General features: G+C 36.2%; 2 protein-coding genes across 3 annotated transcripts; one reads left to right on the top strand and one right to left on the bottom strand.

Moving 5' to 3' along the window:
* Positions 7,139–10,912, top strand: LOC18771317 (eukaryotic translation initiation factor 3 subunit E). The gene is made up of 8 exons (XM_007202004.2): positions 7,139–7,487; positions 7,602–7,756; positions 8,035–8,262; positions 8,392–8,513; positions 9,230–9,449; positions 9,569–9,711; positions 10,277–10,414; positions 10,570–10,912. Exons 1-8 carry the CDS (start codon positions 7,280–7,282, stop codon positions 10,667–10,669), a joined length of 1,314 nt encoding a protein of 437 aa, XP_007202066.1. The 5' UTR covers positions 7,139–7,279; the 3' UTR covers positions 10,670–10,912.
* LOC18771325 lies at positions 11,759–21,683 on the bottom strand. Of its 2 annotated transcripts, XR_002272734.1 has the most exons (12): positions 18,504–21,683; positions 18,135–18,374; positions 17,139–17,268; positions 16,700–16,852; positions 16,253–16,446; positions 16,072–16,141; positions 15,095–15,301; positions 14,105–14,340; positions 13,411–13,489; positions 13,169–13,309; positions 12,217–12,538; positions 11,759–12,109 (listed from the first exon to the last, which is right to left on the bottom strand). XR_002272734.1 is itself a non-coding variant. In XM_020569391.1 (11 exons), the coding sequence occupies exons 1-11, from the start codon at positions 21,350–21,352 to the stop codon at positions 12,323–12,325; spliced, it is 4,515 nt and encodes a 1,504-aa protein (XP_020424980.1). In that variant the 5' UTR covers positions 21,353–21,683; the 3' UTR covers positions 11,759–12,322. The 2 variants fall into 2 exon arrangements, 1 of the variants encoding a protein (XP_020424980.1); XM_020569391.1 differs by having other exon boundaries at positions 11,759–12,538.

The following is a 23,733-nucleotide window of genomic DNA, read 5'->3' as shown; positions in this document are numbered from 1 at the left end:
AAAAAGTATTGTCAATCATCTTTCCTTCAGGATCACTTGTGAGCTTTTCTCCTGGTATAATTGGATTCTTGATTGGATTGCAACCCACCATTCAAAATCTTTCAAGAATCTCTTGCACATACTTCTTTTGTCCAATAAAAATTCTAGCAAAAGATTGCACCACTTCAATACCAAGAAAGTAGCACATCTTTCCTAGATCAGTCATATCAAATTCATCTATCATAGTTTTTTTAAACTCAGCAAACATAGCTTCATCATTTTCAGTAAAGATCAAATCATCTACATACAAGCAAACAATCAGAATTTTACCTCCTCCTCCAGATTTGATAAATATAGTGTGTTCATAGGGACACTTGTGAAAGCCCACCTTTGTGAAGTATGCATCTATACGACTGTACCAAGCTCGGGGTGCTTGTTTCAATCCATATAGAGCCTTTTTCAACATGTAAACCTTACTCTCATTTCCCTTTTGTACATAACCCAGGGGCTGATCAACAAAAATTTGCTCTTTTAGGTCACCATGTAGAAAGGCTGACTTTACATCAAGTTGAAAAATGGGCCAAGCCTTCCGTGCTGCCAAAGACACAACCAAACAAATGGTGTCTTGCCTTGTGTTATGAATTTTAGACAACTTGCAACATGGAGATTATAAAGATTAGTCTAAACACAAATTATACTCGCAAGTGCACAAGGTCAATTGTAATTTAGTATGACAAATACGAGGTTAGTCCCACGAGGATTGAGTTCAACTTCAAATTAGTCTAACCTAATTTACTTCACAAAATACTTTAACTACTTTAATAATATTAATAAGAAATTAAACGCGTAGCATACTCACGTAAATACAAAAAGGATTTTTGAAACAATGATTTAATTAACTAAAACAACGAAATTAAAAGACAAAACAAGTAGAAAGTCACGAAACAAAAATAAGAGAAGCTCAAATTGATAAAATCACTAGGAAAATTAATTCATCACTAGTAATCCGATCATTTGAATTGAAATTTGCATGGATAGATGACCCATGAAAAATTGGATGGTTTTGAACCATTTTTCTTGTTGTCAATGTCCAAGAAAAATAATGAGTAATTTTGATTATCCCATTAATTTTTCCTAAAATTGACAATTGCACTTGGGAAAGTGTTTTGGCAAATTTTGGTTAAGATAAACTAGGGATTTGAATTTGGTTGCGGTTGCGTCTATTGGGATGTTAGACTGCCTACGTACCCTTGACGGGATCAAACCGACGTAGTTCTAAATTGATTTGGAAATTAATGGGTAAGTGTGGCCCACTAATTGGGAATTTGTATTTTTGAGACAATTTGGAGATGTTGAAATTTTCATAGGCAGATGACCTATGAGAAAAATTAGAAATTAATGGGTAAGTGTGGCCCACTAATTGAGAATTTGTATTTGAGATATTTGAATTTAATCTCATTGAAATTTGCATGGATAGATGACTCATAAGAAAATTTGGAATAGTTTTGTACCATTTTTATTGTCAATGTCAAAGAAAACTAATGGGCAATTTTGATAAACCCATTAATTTAATTTGATCATTGATAATGCATTTGTATCCAGGCATGATTTTGGGGACTTGAAAGACTTCATGAGTCTTGTTCCAAGTAGGACTTGCACAGTGACAGTTGAGGATGAATCTTGGAGCAAACCATTAGTCGTTTTCAACTGGACTTGTAAGCAAAGCATGAGGCACTTCTGTTTTGCCTTCAGCTTTTATGCTTCCAGCGTCACTGACTAGTTATTGTTTCCTCGGTTATCAAATTTAGCTTCCATGCCGCTTGAGTCATTCTGTTTGGCTAAGTGCCAACTTTTTGGATTGCCGGAGAAAGTGAGAGAGTAGCCATGACTTGTGCCTATCTAAATTCCATCATTTTCCCATAACAAAATAATGTGGTCTCTCTTGAAATAAAAGAATGGCAGATATTTTTTCATATGGGAACACAGAGCGTGATGAGAGGCTCTAAACAATGCCATGTTACCCTTTTGGCAAAGGAAGACAAATGTGCTAATAACTTGTCATTACCCATAGGCCCTCCAGCAAAATTGGTAATGTATGGCTTGGCTTCATATCACAATGCACAATAAGTATTGCATTGCGTTCAGCCTCTGTAAAATATTCAGAGAATTTTGAGAGTACAACCGCTTATCAAGGCTCCCATTTGGCATCTCCACGAGCTTCGATTTTCTTCTGTTTACATTCAGCAAAACATAGTAAACCAAAGGCCTTGCTTTGCTCCAGCTGGTCCCCTCACAGCTTGGTGCCATTAACAAGTGTCTTTTTATTTTATCAAGACACCCAAGGATAAAAATCCTTCTCCCAGTGAAGCATGGATAAGCCATATTATTCCTTGTTGGATTTGAAGACAAGAAGCACAAGAAGAACCTTTTCCGAATAGGATTAGTCCACAAGGATTTCTTTTAAAAAGGTATATGTGCACCACAACTTGAGAGCACCAGCAATTTAAACGATAGCGCTTGATATTTTGTTGTTGTTCTAAACCAGTTCGTACAGGCTGCCTGCTGCATCATCAAAAGAAGAAACAATCTGTTTCTTCCCCTCCTGAGGTTTCACGTGGTAACCCCCTGCCTTCCTTTAGTTCTTTATTTATTTATTTTATTCATTGAACTAACATAGCTTTTGCATAGGCAGCAAAAGCAACAGCAACAAAAGACATTCTTGTCAATTGGGTGACTTAAGGATTTTCCTTTGCAAGTGACGTGGAGCCAAAAGAACCAAAGCCCCTTGTTGTCTTTTGCTGTAACATCCCAAGGTTAATAACCAAAGAGATAATTGGCAGGAAGTGGAGTTCCAGTTTGTTTCTCCTTGCTCATCGCCAGCTACATACAAAGAGCACAAAAGAAACCTCTTGCTTTTCACATGGTGACTTCACAACCAGTAGTTTTCTCTATGCTTTAACTGTTGTTTTATCTTCAGCAGAGCGACAAATTCCCATCAGCTTGGGTCGGTGGGTCGGTGCTTTCTCATAGCAAAAACCCTTCTTCCTCTTTTTCTTAATCTTTGATTCTTTCAGTTTTTAATTTATTTTTTTTGTTTGCTGTCCATCTCATGCGAACGTCATTGAACGAGCTTTGGCTTTTGTGGCACAACAATGAGAGGAACCTAGAGAACTCTAGGATTTCCTCTACCCCTTTTCAATAGAGTTGTGCAGGAGTTTTTTATTGTTTCGGTGGTTTGCCTGCCATGACAATCAGTCCACACGAATTACTGTTGAATTGGAGGTTGGACACATCCTCGAAAGCACTTGATCAGAGCTGCCTGTTGGAATGATGATTGAAATCATCATAGAAGACAATCCTTCATGTTGATTGTGGACTGGATGTCTGAAGACATCGCTGGAGTTATTTGAGCTGAGCCAAGCCTTGGAGAGATTCTTAACTTTGTTTATGATGATTGAAATCATCATAGCCAAGAATCTCTGTGGACTGATAAATAGAAGAAAAAAAAAACTGGGTGCAGATCGTATCCTCGGAAATACTTGAGCGGAGCTGTCCTTAGAGAGATTCCTGGCCCTTTTTATGATGATAGAAATCATCACTGCTAGGAATCCTTAAGTTGAACGTAACCTGAAGTCTTGAGCAAAAACCAAAAAATTGTGCCATGAAACTAAGATTTTTACCTTGAAATGGCTCTTCCCTTTCTGAAGTGTGCTTGCTAATTTTTCCTTCCTGCAGCTGTTCTCCTTTCTCCTCCTTTTCTTTCCTGCGGCTATTCTCTTCTCTGCCTTTTTTTTTCTTTTTTCGATGACTGTTCTCTTCTCCCTTTTATAGGCCATTCATTTTGAGGAGTTTGAGATTAAATGAATAATCACTCCTTGGCTTCAATGTTTGACACAACACTTTAACTGAAATATCCTGTAGGCAAAGAATTTAATTCCATTTGAACACGTGCTCCATATTGGTGTTATCTTATCTTATAGGAGTTTCAATGTGTGCAGCCATCTTCTTTTATTTAATAAAAATTATCATTTAAACAAAGGGTTTTGTGAAAACAATTTAAAACCTGAGGAGGTGTCTATGTAATTTCTAAAACCTCAGGGAGTTTTGTGAAAAAAAACCAAAATCATGAGGGGGTGTTATTGTAAATAACTCGAAAGGCAACCGACCTCTTAACCTCAAATATTATGCTAATCATCATAGGCAAATTATCCAAATTCATTGGACTCATTCTCATAAAGGCTCGTATAACTTTAAAAATGGTTGGAGTTGTAGTGGACATGTAAGATTGGTGATTGGATTTTGCGGGTTTATGGCCTTGTTTGGGACTACTTCTATAAGAAATAAGAAGTACTTTTGCTCATATGTCTTTTCAGACACACTATTATTAAAGGCACGTAGAAAATTTTATTCAAAAGCACTTGGAAGGTTTTTCCGTCTTCATAAAACCCATGTTTTTAGTCATTAGGCCTTATCCAACCCATGAAGGGCTAAACTCAAATTTTCCCCTCCAAAAAGTAACTATTTGGGTTTTGCCTGGACTCAAATCGTTTTTTCTCCCAACCATCCGGACTCAAATTTTAAGTCCACAACTTTATTAAATTATTTAAGAATGGTTTAAGTCTAATTTTTTTTTTTTAGGGATAACTTTTCTTCATTCAATCTTTTTAAATAACTTCATAATTAAATTTTTTGAACAATTTGACCTAAAAAAATTGAAATTCTGCAAATATAATTTGACCTAGTTAAATTAAAAATATTGTTTTGACCGTTGGATTTAAATTTCAGCTGTTGAATTTTTTTTTTTTTAACCATTAAAATAGTTTATATTTAATCTAGATCGTTGATTTAAGTTATAGTTAGAATATAAACTAATCATAATAATCAAATTCAATTGTACAAGTAGATAAACAGCAGCTTGACAAGTGGCTGGATAAGTAGCCAAACAGCAACAGCCCAGTAGGTCAACTAGGGCCCATGACAGATGCTGTGCACATGGGGCTGTTTTAGGTGCAATGGGCTCCATTGAATAGTGGGTCCAAGCAATACTTGGACCCATATTTGGGTCCAAATTTAGGTTTTTTCAAATTTTGGGTCCTTCATTTTCTTGGGTTGGGAGAGGTTTTGGGCAATATTTTGGGTTTAGGTCCTTAGGTTGGAGATGGCCTTATAGGAGTAGTTCAAAACATGTCTTTATTGTCAATCTACATAAAGCGCATGTAAAGGGTTTCTGAGTAGTGTTTTTTTTAGTACAAGCGATAAGAGGGGATTTACATAAATATTCATTGGGTGTTTAGGGGTTTCGAACATCTGCCTACAAGGATGGAGGTGGAGGAGCTCAACAAATTTAGCTATATCCCATTGGATTCTGATTGGTGTTTAAATAAGTGTCAAGTTCAAATCCTCATTCCTTCATTGATTTAAAAAATAAATAAGTACTCATTTGGGAGTACTTTTGGAGCAACGAAAAACACTTCTAAATGGGTGAAAGTGCTTATGTCTTTTAAAAATGGTGTGTTGACAAAAATTGCAAAAGCGCTTTGGGTGAGGTCCAAAAGCACTTGGGTGGTTTTGAAAGAAGCACTTGGGTGGTTTTGAAAGAAGCACTTGAGAGATGCTTTTTCTTAAAAGCGCTGCAGGATAAAAACACGGGAAGCACTTGACTCTCTTTAAAGAAACTTTTAAAATGCCAAAAATACCCATATTTGATTTTTTTTTTTAAAATGCAAAAATACCCTCCTCCTTTTTTTCTCTGTGTCTCCTATTAAAACCAAAACTACCCGCGAAATATCAGACGCCATCTCTCTCACACACAATCTGCTCTGGTCGGCAACGAAGCTTCAGCCTCAACACCCTTCATCAACACCCTTCTTCTTCTTCTGCCTTCACATCCACAAAGTCACAGCACACACCAACTCTTTAGATTTTTTGGACTTCATACTTCAGGGGAATTCCATATCCTGGTGGACTTTTCATCTGTTATATTTCTGCTTCTTCTGAAAGAGAGGTAAATCATTGATTCTTGTTAAACTTGTCTTGCTTAAATCTCATGTTTCTGTTCTGTTAGTTGGTTCTTGTTGTTTCCAAATTTCTTGGCTTTTCTGTGTGTTCTCATAAATCCCAGCAATTGAACTTGAAAAGTTCCTGAATTTTTCGTTGACCAACAATTATCTGGACTAACCTTCTTCAATGTATTGAAAAAAAATAGTGAAATCCATCACCGAAGGGACTCCACTCCACAGACCAGGTAAATTGTGGAGCCTCAAAGAAAGGGCTCCTGAAATGTGGCTGTGGGATAACAATCCAAGTTAGAATAATAGCTTTAGTAATTAAGAAAAGATTTTGAATTTATTTGTATAACCTGGCCAAAGGAAATTGAGATGTAAATGCCATCTGGTTTTAAAACCCCATGTCCACCCTCAAGAATCTGATTATGTTTCCTTGGATTATCCAATTATTTGTATTATTGTGTTTCCTTTTCATACTTGTGTATCCAAACTACTTTGGTTACAAACAATTTAAGGCGGTTCAATATCGTTTAGCATTTTAATTAGTACTGTCACACAAGCTTTCAGTGTTTTCAAACTGAGTTCAAAACTAGAAATTCGCAATGTTAAATTTCTGTCACTTTCAGATCCAGTTTTCGGGATAATGATGCTCTAACTTGTTCCCTTAGTGACTGATAACTTTTTTATGTGCTGGAGTTTATGAATGGAATGAAAACATATTTACTTTTATCATTTGTGAAGTATATATTTACTCATATATATACCCTTCTCATGTTTTTATTTTGAGATCCTGTGAATTTGTATTTTTTATGTTTATTATAATATTTTGGGTTTCTTTAAATTTTTGTAAAGTACTTTATAAAATTGCTTTTACTGTGTCAACCAAACACTCAACAAAATATCAAAAGCACTTTTAAAAGTGACATCCAAACAACAAACTGCTTCTTTGTAGAAGTGCTTATGTCACAAGCGCTATTGGCATAAGCACTTCCGAAAGAAGCACTTCCAAATGAGCCCTTAAAAATTAAATAAATACTCGCCTCTCGCTATCTTGGGCCACCTTTTTACTCTGGGCTGTGCCTGTGTTAGTATTTTTTGTTTGTTTATTTGGGCTTCGGCCTGCCTCTTAACCCGGGGAAAAAAAAAAAAACCGGATAGCAGCGAAACTCCTAAACCTAGAAGAAGCAAAACGACCTTCTTTCTCAACTCGCAGTTCCAAAACCCTCTCAGTCGCTTTATCTCTCTCTCTCTCTCTGTCTCAGCTTGTTGCCGCAAAACCCAGGAGCTCTCTGGCTATGGCGGAGTACGACCTAACTCCACGCATCGCGCCTAACCTAGACAGGCACCTGGTGTTTCCCCTTCTCGAGTTCCTGCAAGAGCGACAGATGTACCCAGATGAGCAGATCCTCAAGTCCAAGATCGAGCTCCTTAACAAGACCAACATGGTCGACTACGCCATGGACATCCACAAGTCCCTCTACCACACCGAAGACGTCCCCCAAGGTAAAATTATATACATGGTATATAGTTTTGTGTTTATAGGTGTATGTGCTTTGGGTGTTGTGTGTGCACATTATGTGTTTGACAATTTTTCTGTTTGATTATGGGTATGCTTAGATATGGTGGAGAGGAGGGTTGAGGTGGTGGCTCGCCTCAAGGCCCTAGAGGAGTCGGCGGCCCCGCTTGTGAATTTCTTGCAGAACGCGGCTGCCGTTCAGGAGCTGAGGGCTGACAAGCAATACAATCTCCAGATGCTCCATGAGCGTTACCAGGTTGCCCAAGTTTTCTTCTTTTCCTTTTACTTTTTAAAACCCAGGAAAAGTAAAGCATTTAAAAGAATAATTGCTTATGCTATGCAGTGCAATACTGCATGTGTTTATAAGGTGTTATCTTAGAAGCCTACTCATTTAATTGAAAAAGGTCTAATTGTTGTATGATTAACATTACTTTTATTGAATAAAGAGATTTGGTTTTTGTTTTTGTTTTTGTTTTTTGGAGTTATTTTGTTTTGGCATAAGTTTAACTCTCCTGGCATGAATTTTTTGAACAGATCGGTCCACAGCAGATAGAGGCATTGTATCAGTATGCGAAATTTCAGTTTGAATGTGGTAACTACTCTGGTGCCGCTGATTATCTCTATCAGTACAGGGCTTTATGCACAAACAGTGACAGGAGTCTGAGTGCATTGTGGGGAAAGCTGGCAGCTGAGATATTGATGCAAAACTGGGACATTGCTCTTGAAGAGCTTAATCGCTTGAAGGAAATCATCGATTCAAAGGTTTAGAAATAATTGATTCAACGGTTTCCTTATTTACATTTTCACACGCTCACACACACGCAGTTGTTTATTTATATGTCCATGTTATTTTAATGAGCTTTTGTATAATGGTGGTGATTTTTGTTGCAGAGTTTCAGTTCGCCTATGAATCAGGTGCAAAATAGAATATGGCTAATGCATTGGAGTCTCTTCATATTTTTCAACCACGATAATGGAAGAACACAGATCATTGACTTGTTTAATCAGGACAAGTATGTCCTCTCCCAATCAATTTTTAATTTTTTTTACTTTTACTGTACAATGACATCTCGCTTTATTTATTAATAAAACAACCCATGCCACATTGTATCTCTTTTCTTATCACTCCCCATCCCTGAAAGTTTGAGGAATTTCTAATTTGTCTTGGATTTTTCTTCTTTCTGGGAAACTAATCTATCTTGGTTTTTAGTTGACATATTTATCATCTTCATCATTTTATTGGCACTCTTGTTGCTGGTGCTGCGTTTTTTCTATAAATTTGACAACTTTGCTTTTGCTTTTATCAATCCTTAACATTGATAATCTCATGCCTCTACTAGTGTCAGCTTATTTTTCTGAACACGACTCGTTATATTATGTGTTTTACACATATTTGGAAAAAGAAAAAAAGAAAGATGCTTATCCCAATCTTGTTAGAGTGGCTTAATTGACATTTGCATGAATGTTATGAATTATGTCTAATTAAAAGTTTGGGTGGAGTCTAGCTTTTTGTGGATAGGATGCCATTAAGGTAGTGATTCTTAGCCAACAAAATGACTAGGGTTCAAATATTTTGCTTAGAAATCGTCTGATACCGCGCCAATATTTTTGAGTTATAAGCTATTTAAGATATGCTTCCCCCTTCTGAAATATTGATTTTTGGTGAAGACTGAGTTACTAGACATTTTGTACTTGTATTTCCTGATGGGACTGTTGTGAGTTTTTTCAGGTATCTGAATGCCATTCAAACCAATGCTCCCCATCTTGTGCGTTACTTAGCGACTGCATTCATTGTCAACAAGAGAAGGAGACCTCAATTCAAGGACTTTATAAAGGTTATTCAGCAGGAGCAGAATTCTTATAACGATCCCATAACAGAGTTTTTGACCTGTGTATATGTTAATTATGACTTTGATGGTGCACAAAAGAAGATGAGGGAGTGTGAAGAAGTAAGTGCCCGAACATAGTGGATTGTTTGACTTCTGCTGTACCTTAATTACTCTTGAAAATAGGTGGTTGTATATCTTTTCAGTTTAGGCCCTGGATTGAACTTGATTTGACTATGTAGGTAATATTGAATGATCCCTTCCTTGGAAAACGAGTTGAAGAAGGCAATTTCTCAACTGTACCGTTGAGGGATGAGTTCCTTGAAAATGCTCGTCTATTTATCTTTGAGACCTACTGCCGTATACATCAGCGCATTGACATGGGGTAATTGCTTCTTTTTTGGGATTGTTTCTGTGTCAACCTCGTTGTTTTGACATTTAATATTTTACTTTCTATCTAAGAAAGGAAAACAGTAATAAAAATCTGTATTTCACCATGGAAAGTGGTCTATGAGCAGCAATATGTCAGCATTTGCATCGTTCTTTTCTTATTTTTGTTCCTTGTGATTTTCAAGACACTATTGTGCATCCCTGTACAAGGCACTTCTAAAAGTCATTTTTCTTAAATATTTGGGTGCAATTGACTAGTCTTAACATGCTTATTTGTTTTTGGTCCAGAGCTTGGGCGATAGAGGAGTAATGTTTGGATGAGATTTGTGTTAAGATAAAAAATTTCAGGCATAATTTTTTTAGTATGTGGTGCATGCATTTGGAGTTCATATATAAATTGCAGGAATAATGTATGGTTGAGTACATATCCGTAAATATTTTCAGAAACATAATTGACTGTATTTTAGTACCATTACCCATTATTATCGGTTTTTTTAATTAACTTACCTTCTTCACTCTTTTCTATAAATACTAAATCCAATTGAATTGCTGTTTGATAGAGTGCTTGCAGAAAAGTTAAACTTGAATTATGAGGAAGCGGAGAGATGGATTGTGAATCTAATTCGCAGCTCAAAGCTTGATGCCAAGATTGACTCACAGTCTGGAACTGTTATAATGGAACCTAACCATCCGAATGTGTAAGTTCATTGATATAGATCTTGAAATTGATAAGAGTCCGGTTGTTTTCGTTTATGACTCAGTTTTGTCTTTATGCTTTCACACCTTTTTGTCAGTTTTAATTTTCTCAACTTTTTTTTTAACAAAAAAATTTCATTGTTTCACTGGATTCCAGGTATGAGCAACTGATAGACCACACTAAGGCATTATCCGGACGTACCTACAAGTTGGTTGGTCAGCTTCTGGAACATGCCCAGTCACAGGTTGCTCGATAAATTTTGTTCAGTTCCTAGATATCCAAGATATTCTCTGAAATTTCGTTGACTTGTAACTGAGGTCTGAATTAGCAAGACTAGAAATCTTAAATTTTTGCCAAGGAGTTCACAAGCTTTTCTCAGGAACATGTTGAGATTTGTTGGATAAAAATGTAATTTACATTTGGAGGCATTTTTTGTCGTACCTTTGGAGCTTGGCTTTGAGGCTTACGGATAATGAGTTCAAATTTTACTCTTGCACCATCTAGTCTTTTATTTTTTATTTTTTCAGATGCCCAGAATAATCTAGCTGAATGCGTTTAGAATTAATTAAGAGGTGTTATTGGATTTGTAGGAAGCTCTTATTTATAATTTGTCATCCCATTTTTCCAAAGTTTTGCATTCTACTTGTTACATAGTTGCTAAAAGCCCGTTTGATAACCATTTCAATTTTAGCTTTTAGTTTTTATTTTTTGTCCTATAGTATAGAAGAAAATGAGAGTGAGAATGGGAGTGAGGAGATTGAGAGAGAGGATGAGAGGGATGAGTAACAGAAGTGAAAACAAAATCTTGAAAGTAAACAATTTGAAATAGATTTTAGTTTCTAGTTGTTACACCTCCCTCCCATCATCTCCTCTCATATTCCCTCAATTCCATCTCCACTCTCTCATTCTCACTTTCATTCTCTTTTTCCTCTATGTTCTAGCACAAAAAAATAAAAACAAAAAAATAAAAATTGAAATGGTTATCAAAAAAGTTAACAAATTGCAACTTTTTCCCTCATTTTAATCGAACCACTGAAAATTGGATTTCCCAAAAACCGTTTATTAGTTTTGTTCTTAATGAGCTCTTTGGATGAAGTTGTAACATCATATTTGTGAATAACTTCTGAAAAATAAAACCTTGGAACTAACCTCAGCAGCAGTGAGGGATGATAAAGATTTGGTCCGATCCATTCCACTAATCACACTAAGAAAAAAGATTTTTATGTTGAACCCTGTAGAGTGAAATTACCACATATTTATGTTCCTAGGTTTGTCAGTATGAGAGAAATATTTTCTAAATAATTTTTGGATAAAACATTGATTCGATTGATTCTTCCACACTTTGTTTCCAAAAAATGAATTTAAAGATAATTGGAGAAAGTTGAGTACAAGCAGAAGAGAGAAGTAGAGGGCTACATCTTTTTATAAGGGCACCATCCAATAATTATCTATAACATGGGCTCACTCATTTATTCAATTAGTACAAACAAGTAAAAATTTTACAATTATTTATCCTCGCTGTTTGTTTTCCATCAAAATGGATGTAAACCAAAGAATTCCAGCTCTTCTTCCATAATCGCTAGCACTTGCCGAGCATCAGAGGTGCAGGACTGAGGTGTTGATCGTTGTATTTTGAAGGTAGTAAATGTATAAACATTGCTGTTGTATTATGACCAAAACCCTCTCATTTCTTTTCCTGTAGATATACAAGATACCAGGCTCAACCTCTTGATATACATTCAAAGCTAGCTTTCAGATCAAAGACCGGCTACGTTTGACTGGATCCATTATGAGAATAATTACCTGAGCCCTAGCAGCCAGCACATTTCCATCGATCCCCTATGAAACTAGGGCCATTTAAAAACATGCCGTGCACTTGTGCGGAAAACTCAAATCTTCCAATTCCCTTTTACCATCGAGAATACGAATTTCCATATGTTCTCCAATTCTCCCTGCCGTAGGTCCGACTATTAGAACTTCTCTCAAATGGAGAGCTATGGAAATCAGGTCTTCTATAACTGTTGCGTCCAGGACTCTGAAAATCTGAAGATTTTCTATAAATGCCGCTTTCCTTGCTTTCAATTTCTACTTTTCTCATCTCCTCCTCAAGATCATATTGTGAGCGCTGTTGCAGAAAAAAAAAAAAAAAAGTGGGTCTAGATTTAGTAAAATGCATGGTTCAAGTCCTGGTTGAAGTATCTACCAGGTACTTTTCTAACAAATTTGCTACTTGCAACTGGACATGTTACTAACCATCCTGCCATCTAAAAGGACTATCAAACAGTAAAAAAAAAAGAAAGCATGACATGTCACCGAAAATGAATGGGTCTTCAATTAATAGTCAAAAGTACGAACCTTAGATTCAACTTAAGAATCATCATCTTACTTGACCACCAAACATGACAAAAGGACAGAAAAAACATAAAAAGGATGTAAAATAGGAAATCTCGAAGTATAAGGTCACAAATTTAAAAAATGCAGTTGCTGTATCAATATAGGCTAAGAAGTTTTTAACATGAACATTAAAAAGAAAAAAAAAGTAAGGCCAGAATATGTCTTTGAAAAGCAAATAACATATATTGCAGGAGCTGGTAGAATCAATATGTTGCATAAATAAAATGGTTCGAATCTAAGTGTAATGACACAAAAATACTCGAGCATCAATCACGTGGACTACTGTTGCATAAGTGACACCCTAGTACCAATATTCTTTTAAAGTAAAACATCAAGTAGCACACATGAAGCGGAAAAAAACCTTAGCAGGGTCTGATAGTACTGCATATGCCTCTCCAATCATTTTAAAGAGCCTGTCAGCATCCTTGTGAACCTCCTGAGAGATTTCTTTCCAGAGTTGCCCTTCATCTCCACTCTCACTCCTTGCCAAGAATTGGCCAGCCTAAATCCGCCCAAAAAAGAAAAATCAAAAGAATAGGATGTCAGAGTAAAAGGAACAGCAAACAAAGATAAACGAAAATGGGAGGTATAAAAGTTTAAAACCTTGTCTGGATGATGCTTGAGAGCTGCCTTCCGGTAAGCCTTCTTAATATCAGGACTTGCATCAGATGGTTTAATTCCCCTGGCATTGAGATTTACAATCAGTTCTTTGCAGAAGTTGCAGCAAAATAGGCATAAACATAAAAAAAACTCGACCTTTATAGAAATTTTACCATCAAACTATCAGTGACATAAAAATAATAACAGAAAAATAATGAAATGTTGATAATAATAATTATATAAAACTATCATGAAAACGTTAAATAATTACAAATACAGCTAAGTAATCAACCCCTAAATCTCAATCATAATTAAATAAATTTAAAATAAATGAAAACAAAGAATGTCTAAGCTTGCATCTACGCAATGTAAATACACTGGCTCTTATATCCATCATTTCTTAGAGCTTAATAATACCAAGGTGTTTCCAAAACTGCCCATAATCCCCCGTTTTCTATTTATAACTTTTTCCTTTTTCTGACTATTAAGCTTAATGAGAGATTTCGTATTGTAATTTTATCTAATAATATCAGATTCCCTTAACGTAACTCTTAAAACTCTAAATTTCGTTGACACCAGCCTATATTTTATGAAATACTAACTCTACTGATTCAGTATGAAAAAACTAGGCTCCTAGAATCACATATGAGCAAGGCGATTACTGAGCTATGAAGGCATTAAGATAATAAAAACTTACAAAATGACATAAAAATCCAAAGAGATTCCTTTCTTAGCTTCTTCTTCTATCAAAGGCATTCGTCGATGAGCATGCCGTAATTCTTTTACACTGCCATTGGATCTACCTTTTGAGCTACACTCTTTGGCTTTGTCATTAGATTGGTTTTCCAGAATGGATATAAGTCTTTGGAGATCACTAGCTGCCTGTCCATAGTCTCGTATCATCTCATGTAAGGTGGCTCTTCTAGAAACTGCCTGTTAAGGGCAGAAGCAGTCAGAAACAAGAAAACTGATGGAACAACTTCAAGTTCAGAATAAGTCAGTGCTAAAGAAATCAATTATTTAGAAACTGAAACTATGAATATTGACACAATGGTTTTCATAAACTACAATTACAGGGGCCGAGGATGACCATGTACAAAACAAGGTAACATTTAACAGACCACCTTGATTTCTTGCCAAAATTAGGGAAACCAAACTAATACATTTTGTTCTTTTTAAGAAAACAAAATGGTATAGTTGTTTTGTCTCTTCATTATCAATGAAATAGAACAATATTTATTATAGCATTGCAGCTCAAACTTATTTAAACCATTCTATGAAGTCCAGGACTTCAGTTGTACGCATTGTAGCTTAAACATTGACATCATCAATCGGAATATATCAAATTTAGCATAAGCTCAAGTAGTCACAGATATAAGATGAAGAAAGAACTGCAATTTTTTTTAATAAACAAAATGAGTATAATGAGAAAGGTGAACGTCTGAAAGATTGCCAATGAAATTCTTAGAGTTTACTGATCTTGTCAAATTTTGATATCTACAACTCAGTAATCAGGATGAAAAAGGGTGTTCGTGACAAGGCCTGTCATTAAGAGCTACCAAAGACCCTAAAAGAGAAATTCACAGGGTTTGTTCACATCATTAAAGAAAAGAGAACAAGTTAATTATTAGTTTACCCACACGTGCTTATGTGGTATCCTGCTTGAAATGCACTTTAATGGCATTACCTTTACATAATTTCCATCAAGAGCAATGGCAAGACTGCAGTCTGCAATGGCATCAGTAATTTGACCCAAAGCTTGGTGTGCTGCACCACGGTTGCACAAACAGATGGCTGAAAATGGACGAGATCCGAAATTGCTAGATAAAGCAACAGTATAATGTTCCAATGCTTCTGCATATCTTCCTGATCTAAATGCTTCATTGCCTGCATTCTGTTTTTAGGAAAGTTGTGAATTTAGTTCATTGTGTTCATTTAAAACTTTCAAGATTAACTCAAATGCTAAAAATTATAGGCATAGCTAACTAAAGTTCCAATCCCATACAATTGGATGAAGTATAAGCTCCTAGACAAAAGAACAAGAGCACTTATGAACAGTATGCCAGCATAAAGAAAAACAGCCTAGTTGTACATAACAATCATTACAGTAAAAGACGACTATCAACCTCCCACCAACCCACACCAAGAATAGGCTTCAACCAAACAAAGGAATAATTCAGTTGATGAACTATCTCAGCAATTTAAAACACTACAGTCTGGGACCTCTCTGACTGTAAGCATCTCTTTCCTTCCTTACTTTGGATTCAGGGGAAACTGCATTCTAATATTATAGCAAAGAAAAAAACCTAGTATCCATGATGTTATTTATTAGATACATATTACCAGTAATTAGAGAACATTGAATAACCAGGAACTTTTTGTTTCTGGAGGGTACTTTCAGGTAAGTGACCCTAAGATTTATACTTTCCAACTTCCAGAATGAAAACAATCTATCATAATGAAGGTTTGATGTAGAAGTATGTGCTACCAATCTCTCTTTGTAGTTAAAAACCATTCAGGATATGCTAAAATTGCATGCTTCACAATTGACGCAACACACGCTATACATGATACGCTAAGCATGATAGCCATAGATGGCACCTACGCAGATGTCAACTAATCCTCCACCCTACTGCAAAGAAATTAAAGCAACAGAGCACTTACCTTGTGGCTTAAAAGTTCGCGTATGGTGACAGCTAACGAAACCGCTAATTCCAATTTCTTACTTGCATACCTACATAGTTAAAATTAGATTCAGCAATTTAAATATCATTAAGAAAAGGACTGCCCTGATTAAACTGGAAAACATAGAAGTTGAATCTGCGCAGAAAACATTGTGTATTACATGTCTTTAGTAGATTCCACTTCCTGTAGCTTCTCGAGTAAATCAAGAGCTGCCTCAAGCCTACCCAAATGAAAGTAAGACTTGGATATGAAGAACCACCTCCACAACCTAACACTGTTCAGTGGAGCGAAATTCCTTTCAGCAAAAAACAAACTCTGCTCACACAACTGAACCGCCTCTTCAAACCTCCTTAACTGCAAAATGCAACAAAAAATATACAAAATATTGAGACCACAACTTTGGGTACAAGGAAACAAACACTTTATTATTATTTTTTAACTGTCATATAAAGGGGGAAACCACCACTGTGGGGGCTTGAAACCAACATAGTGATAACAGAAAGAGACCAACAGTTAAATGTACAGAAGCACCAACCACTACACTCTAATTGATTCAGTAAACTAACTAAAATAAATGAGTGGAGTAATATGGCAATAGAGCACAGACCAAACACAGAGCCTCTGCTTTCATTTCGAGCAATGTTTCTGAGTATAAACTAACTGACATGGCCTCAGAAATTATTTCTAAAGCAGTGAGAGCCGCATCAGTAGTTCTCTGGTCCAGCAGCTTGGCAGAACGATTTGTATACTCGACCACTTTCTGCAAATAAAAAAATCACATATATGTTCACATCATTTTGACAAATTGTTTATTATAAATAACTGGATGCTTGAGAATAATAAGATTCCCTATTGAGAAGAATACTTAAAACATTGATTAAGTGTATATTAAAAGCCACATAATTCATGTCAAGCACACTAACTGTTATCCTTTGGCATAAAAATTAATTATGTAAATCAATATATTAACTGATCGATATACAGCTCGCATAAACAGCATTAGTAACATTCCCCATCACAAATATGACAGGAAATAAATGCAGTACCTGAACTTTTTGTAGTCCATCTGCAGAATCTATTACAACTCTTCGATCCAAACACACACCACTTCCTGATTCTGAGCACTTATTGAAGTACTGCCGTGCAATTTCAACTTCACCGAGCAGAAGATGGCAACTAATATAAAAAACAGAAGCATATTTAGATTATACAACACATTAAAATAGGCATGCATTGCAAGAGCAACAACACATACATGATACAACATAGATATACATGAAACTTTTTCAACAATATAAGCTTGGGACAATATTTATTAAGTGAGGGTAAGTGAGCCACAATCCATTTCCATATGGCTCGGAAAATAATCAAATCACCTTAAAGAAATAAAATAAAATGACAAACAGAATCACCATATCAGTCAAAGAATATTCACCAATGCAACTCGAGTGGGCTGAAAGGCTAACCAAGCTCAACCCGAGATGTGTGTTCTGGTTTTAAACCAGGGAACAACCCACTAAGGTTGCGATGAACTCAACCTCATCTCAATCCGTCAGTAAACTTATTAGCCAGGGTTACCGAAATGGTGAGGTTGAGTTTAACACAAACGAGTTCATAAAAGCAAACCCAATCGTTGAAAAACATTTGTGTAAACATAAATCAACAAAATCAAGAGTAAAATAATCCAAGACTAGTTACACCAATTCAACATCTGACAAAAGTTCCACAACATTAAATATATCATATAGCTTAAGATACTAGTTGATATGTGCATATAATATATGAATGCATTTAATATTTTTATCAGGTTGGGTATTGAGTTCAAATCAGGTCGAGTCTCAGGTTCTATGTTGGATATTCTAGGTAGTGAATTCAAGTGATCTCTGGTTGAACTCAGGTTATTCAATCGCCAAATTCGAGCTCAACCTAGATTTGATTGGGGTGGCATTTTCCAACCCAAGCTTCACTAAAACTCTCTCTAATCTGCTCGTATGAGCTCAAATGGAATTCATAATTTGTAGGCATACAAACGGAATACTCACTTAGCTGCCCTCATTTGAACTTTGAGAAAGTTGGGATCTAATGCAGTAGCCATCACACAGTCCCCTAAAGCTTCCCTTATCCTTCCAAGAACCATTCTTGTTGCAGCACGGTTGCTATAGCATAGCAACAGAGGCTTAAGGCAGCATCCTGATCGTTCATTAGAAGGTATAGAAATTATTCCCTGTGTGTAAAAATCTTCAGCTTTTGAAAGATCTCCATTTTTATAGGCTTCGTTTCCCCTGACAGAAACCAAATCCTTACATTGTGAGAAACATAAGAATCATCTCCAATGAAACATATAACTAATAAAAATTGTTGTAAAACATAAAAGATAAAAACTCGTTGTGAAAGTATAATGCAAGGAGCACCTGATCCGCCATTTCTCACAGGTTTCATGAGTAGCAGCACTAGAAGAAATATTCACTTGCTTAAATTGTTCATTTGCTTCAGATTTACCAACTACATCTGCAGATAAAGGTTCCTTTTGTTCATTTGCTTCAGATTTACCAACTACATCTGCAGATAAAGGTTCCTTAGAGTGGAGGGTAAATAGGTCAGAAGATCCAAACTCAACATTCGGACTTGGAGTTATAACAAACGTCTTGTGACCAACTTTCATCCTATTTTTCTTTCTATGCTGTTGGCGCTTTCCCATCATTGAGCTACCTTGAGCAGAAGACGATGCCAAAAATGTGAAGTATTTATCTTTCATATTTTCAAAACCTGAAGCAAAAAGTGGTGTTTTACAAGCACTTTCTTGTCTCTCTATATTTAAGCCAATGCCAACTCTAGCTTCTTCTGAATCCAAACCAGCACCACTGATACTACTCACATGCTCACTTTTGGAACTAAAGCAGGGAGTTTCAGGTTCAGCTCCAGGACCAGACCCTTTCCACAAAAAATCATGGAAAAAGATTTTCTCACCAATATACCTCGAATTCTCCTCAATGGGCTCTTTACATATCCGATCACCTCTGTCATCCAACCCACTTCCTGCAGCAATCAAATCTTCACCTTTAGGATCAGCAGGAACTGTTGCATTGGAGGCACAGGGTGCACTATCGTTGACTAGGTGGTTGGAGTCAGTAGATGTCACAGAAGTTTCCCTTGAATGTGGATCAGCAACTCTTGTTTCCTCATAGGGAGAGAAATCCATGGGTGAGTAACATCCAGAAGGGTCTGGGTTTCCTTGGGAACTACTTTCCTTGGGCACATGATCTTGAACTGGCCATTGCTTACTCAGCTTTGACTTTCCCCTTTGTTTCCTTGATCTTTTGTCCCTAAATGACCTACCCTTCACACTGAACTCCGAAGTTTTATTTAATTCAGGAAAAAGATTTGCTCTAAGACAGGAAGGATCCAAAAATGACGTTTTAAAGTCCTCAAAGCACACTCCAAAACCATCTGGAGTGCTAGTAGAACTATTTTCATCTTTCTTTCTTACTCCACCCACAGAAGCTGCTTCAGAAACACAACCATTGCTTTTGATGCCAGGACCAATTGATGAGGATGAACATGGGGCAGTAGCTACATTTGGGTGTGTATTATTATTAATTGGATAATGAGAAAACTGTCCTGCCTCAACACTCTCATCACTTCCTGCCTGAGATGTAAATTTTTTGGAACCAGAAATTCCTATAGTGGCACCCTCCGTGTTTCTATCACTTCCAAATAAGATATGGTTCTGGTCACTACTTTCATCATTATCTCCATTATTTTTCTCTGAGGCAACATAAGGACCTCCTGAACACTGACCACAAGAATTACTTTCTGAATTGGTCTTGCAATCTCCTAAATTTTCACTACTCAGTTTCATTTCATCTTGACACTTCATGACCTTGCATTCAGTCAAACTGGAACCTTTCTTAGTGCTGCTTCCAAATACAAAAAAGCCCTTATCATGATCTTTATTTGAGATGCAACGCTCCTCAGCATGAAATTTAAAAGGATCAGCTTCCATTTTCTCAAACTCTGTTTCACTCTCTACTTTCATCTTCCCACCAAGGACATCAGGAGCCAACTTTTCCAGTTTTCCACTAGAGCTTTTCTTTCCTGAATTCAAGGAATTCCAACTAGAAACAAACACAAAACCCATATCATTGTCCTTCTTTTCCTCACCTTCATTATCAATTTCTGTACTGCCAATACCATCACAACCTGGCGTCCCCTCATTTTCACTGTGTTCTCTGTTTCCTGTATTTGAAGTAGACCCAAAATCATCCGAGCCAATAGTAAACACAAAACTTGCAGACTCCCTATTTTCGGCATTCAACTTCGGAGCTGAATCTCTTTGACTAGCTCCAAGCCCAGAACCCACATTATACCCTACTTCACTCTCTATTTTCATTTTTCCACTATTATATGTGCTCGGTTTCTCCACATATCCACCACATTCTCTCATTTCTTGATTTGAATCCAACTTCAAATCCGAACTCAAACCACTGCTGTTAGCACTAAACACAAAACCCCGGTTATCACCCTTCTGACATTCTGTTTCAGTCTCTGTTTTTTCATTCCATTTATCTTCAGAAACGATCGCTCTCACATTTTCACAAAATTCTCTCTTTTCCCGACACAAACTAGATCCCAGACCATCCTTCTTCGCACTACACTCATAACAAACACTCTCCAGCTTATCAGACTCTCTTCCATTCCCAGTATTCACCTGCCCCCTCTCATCAGAACTCAAAATTTTCACCTTCTCACAACTCTCTCCCTCCCCATTATCCAAATTATCATCACAACTCGAATTTCTCATTATTTCACTACTCCCTTCCTCCCCATTATCCAAATTTCTCACTATTCCACCACTCCCTTCCTCCCCATTATCCAAATTCTCATCACCACCAATCTTTCTAGCACCAAACACAAAATCCACACCCCCACAATCACCATTAGAAAAATTAAACCCATTGGAAGAACTAGTACCATCACTTACCGAGCAAAACGGGTTGACCCCCGGCCCACTCTCACCCGACCCAGTTCTTGACCTTGAATGCTGCTTCCTCATCTTCACAAACCTCGGCCGCAACCGACCCGATCGCGACGGCACACTCGGACCGAACTGACACTGACTTCCATTGTCGTTTGAAGCACCGAGGTTAAAGGTGGGAGAGGACGCCACGTCGGGTACAGGGTTAGGGTTTTCAGGAGTAGAGGAGGATTTGGTCGGCATAGAGGTGATCGGAGACCGAAAATCCACTGCCGCCGGCGACATTCCGACGAAGCCTGAAATAAAAATTTAGGGTTTTGGAATTGCTAGGGATTGGTTTCCTGTGAATATATATAAATATATATTGATAAATACTTTTGATATTTAGGGTTTTGCTGAGTTTAGAAGTTATAGAGCGAGAGTTGTTTATGTTTGTTGACAGAGAGAAGAAGAGGGCTTTTATTTGGTCAGGGTTTGGCTCTCTCTCCTCTTTCTGGCTCTCTTCTATGCTTCGCAGACTTCATAAGAGTGAAGTTAAAAAGAAAAGAAAAAAGGACGGTAGCCTTCTTGAGGAAGGAATTTAAATTTGGTGACGTGGTCACTTTCCTTTTGGTCCGCGCCTTACTCTGCTTCTTTCTATTGCTTCTGAAACCAAAACTAAGACCCAAAAAATTATTATACTATTTTCTTTGAACTTTCTGAATGTGAGGTGGGCATTTCATTTGAAATATCCACCTACCGATTCTATTGTATTGACGGATTGGTTTGGTTTTATTAAATAATTAATTTTTAATTTTATTTATTTCAATTCGATTCATATTGAAATGTTTGATTTGATTAACGAGTAACAATATTCTTAATTTGACAGAAATCTGTACCGATCTAATATTTATAATTATTTTATTTTTTATATAATAATATATACATGTCAACTTATTAGTGGGCTATTGACTTGTAAATACAAAACTATGATTGGTATGAAGTCAATTGCTCATTTGCTTTGTCCTCATTGCCAAATCCTGAAACACATGAATCTTCTATAATAGACAATGTATATTCGTTGATCATGGCTTCAAATTTTTTTTGGTAAACAAAGAAGAAAGCCAAATGCATGATTACATTATAGAAAATGCATGGTTACATTATAAACACAAAAAAATGCGTGATCTTGTGCCCTTATTTGTGTTTGTTATGTATAAAAGTTACTTCTAGATTCATATAAAGACATCACATATGGTCCCAAGTAGCTCGCTCGCATTAATAAATTACGGCTTTGTATACTCTTTTTTTTTTCTTTTTTTAAGATATGATCAATTAACCTATCTCATCAAACCTCTCTCACAACATAACATTCCATGTCCTTGATATGGTAGCAGAGTTTTAGACAATATATAGTGTATATGTATGTATTTTTTTAATACAAGAAAAAGTATGTATTTTTCATAATATATAGAGTGGTAATCATATTTGGGTTGAAGATTACTAGGCCTCTTTTCTTAATATTATGTATTTTTCATGTTCATTTGTAACTTTAAAACTTGGGGGGCGGCGGGGAATATTTAATTGGGATTTTAAAAGACTCTTTTAGGATAAATAAGTCTTGTGGTGTTCAATTAAGACTTTTAAATTGTCATGCCCCAACCCACAGATTTACCTAACCTTGGGTTAAGACGTGATTCACACCTTAATTATAGAATTTAATAAAAACTATAACTAAAATGTGAAGAAACATAAATAAATAAAATAAACATTTCACATAAAATATTCAACGGAAATGCGGAAACGACAACATCTGAAACCTTAAAATTTTTTACATTATTTTACAAGTTAGAACTACTCAAGAGTTCACTAAAAGATTATCTCATTATTCATCCACAAGCTATGTATATAATACACTCTATAAATATGCCAACATCATCACAAGCTCTAGATTTCAGGTTCGATACTTGCAAAATCTATTAGAGGGTGAGCGAAACCATAGCTCAATAGGGACATAAACCTTTTCAAGGTAAATTGATATAATTAAATTAAGTGACAAATAATCACGCAGCCAAATATCACATTATTAACAACAATGCATGTATGCTCTTCATCTAATCCGTTAATTCATATAACTAAACAAGCAGACATGCACGTCCCATATCATGCTTATACCACTTGGTCCCGAATGCCCATGTATATGAACTAACACCCATCTTAATCATCCCATAATTCCCCTTTCATTAGTCATCTTGTCTAACTCCCTATCGCCAGTCCCGAATCACCCAATAGAAACCATGTGTACTGTGGGATCCCTGAGACCTAGTACCTACCAAGAGTTAGACTCAACTACACAAAAGATTATTTCCCTTACCCTCTTTTCCACCATTGTTTTCTCAACTCCAGAATTCTAGCCAAATTCCACGACATGATATACTTATGCCCTTCACAACAATGTAGTCATTTAAAATATCATCAATGCGTAATAATTATGCCAACATTGTTCAAATACGTAAACATCCAATACAAGAAACGTAAATCAAACAGTACCACATTAACCAAATAGTTAACAATATATAAACATCCAATACTAAGAACATTATACAATATCAAAAATATCCATTACGCATAATATAGAGCTCATGAAATTTAATTAGATCAATCTCTGCAAAAGGCCCCCAAGAAAC

This window comes from Prunus persica, chromosome G7, assembly GCF_000346465.2.
Source record: "Prunus persica cultivar Lovell chromosome G7, Prunus_persica_NCBIv2, whole genome shotgun sequence".
Classification (NCBI taxonomy): Eukaryota; Viridiplantae; Streptophyta; class Magnoliopsida; order Rosales; family Rosaceae; genus Prunus; species Prunus persica.
Note: the sequence above shows the minus strand (reverse complement) of the source record. Positions and strands in the feature narration are given on the sequence as shown.

Excerpts from the sequence above, each read along its gene's own strand:
- LOC18771325 (XM_020569391.1), bottom strand. The coding sequence starts at position 21,352 with ATGTCGCCGGCGGCAGTGGATTTTCGGTCTCCGATCACCTCTATGCCG. Across the intron at positions 18,375-18,503 it reads TGTGAGAAATGGCGGATCAG|GGGAAACGAAGCCTATAAAA; the intron begins GTGCTCCTTGCA and ends GGTTTCTGTCAG. Across the intron at positions 15,302-16,071 it reads GCGAACTTTTAAGCCACAAG|AATGCAGGCAATGAAGCATT; the intron begins GTAAGTGCTCTG and ends TCCTAAAAACAG.
- LOC18771317 (XM_007202004.2), top strand. The coding sequence starts at position 7,280 with ATGGCGGAGTACGACCTAACTCCACGCATCGCGCCTAACCTAGACAGG. Across the intron at positions 8,263-8,391 it reads AGGAAATCATCGATTCAAAG|AGTTTCAGTTCGCCTATGAA; the intron begins GTTTAGAAATAA and ends TTTTTGTTGCAG. Across the intron at positions 10,415-10,569 it reads GAACCTAACCATCCGAATGT|GTATGAGCAACTGATAGACC; the intron begins GTAAGTTCATTG and ends ACTGGATTCCAG.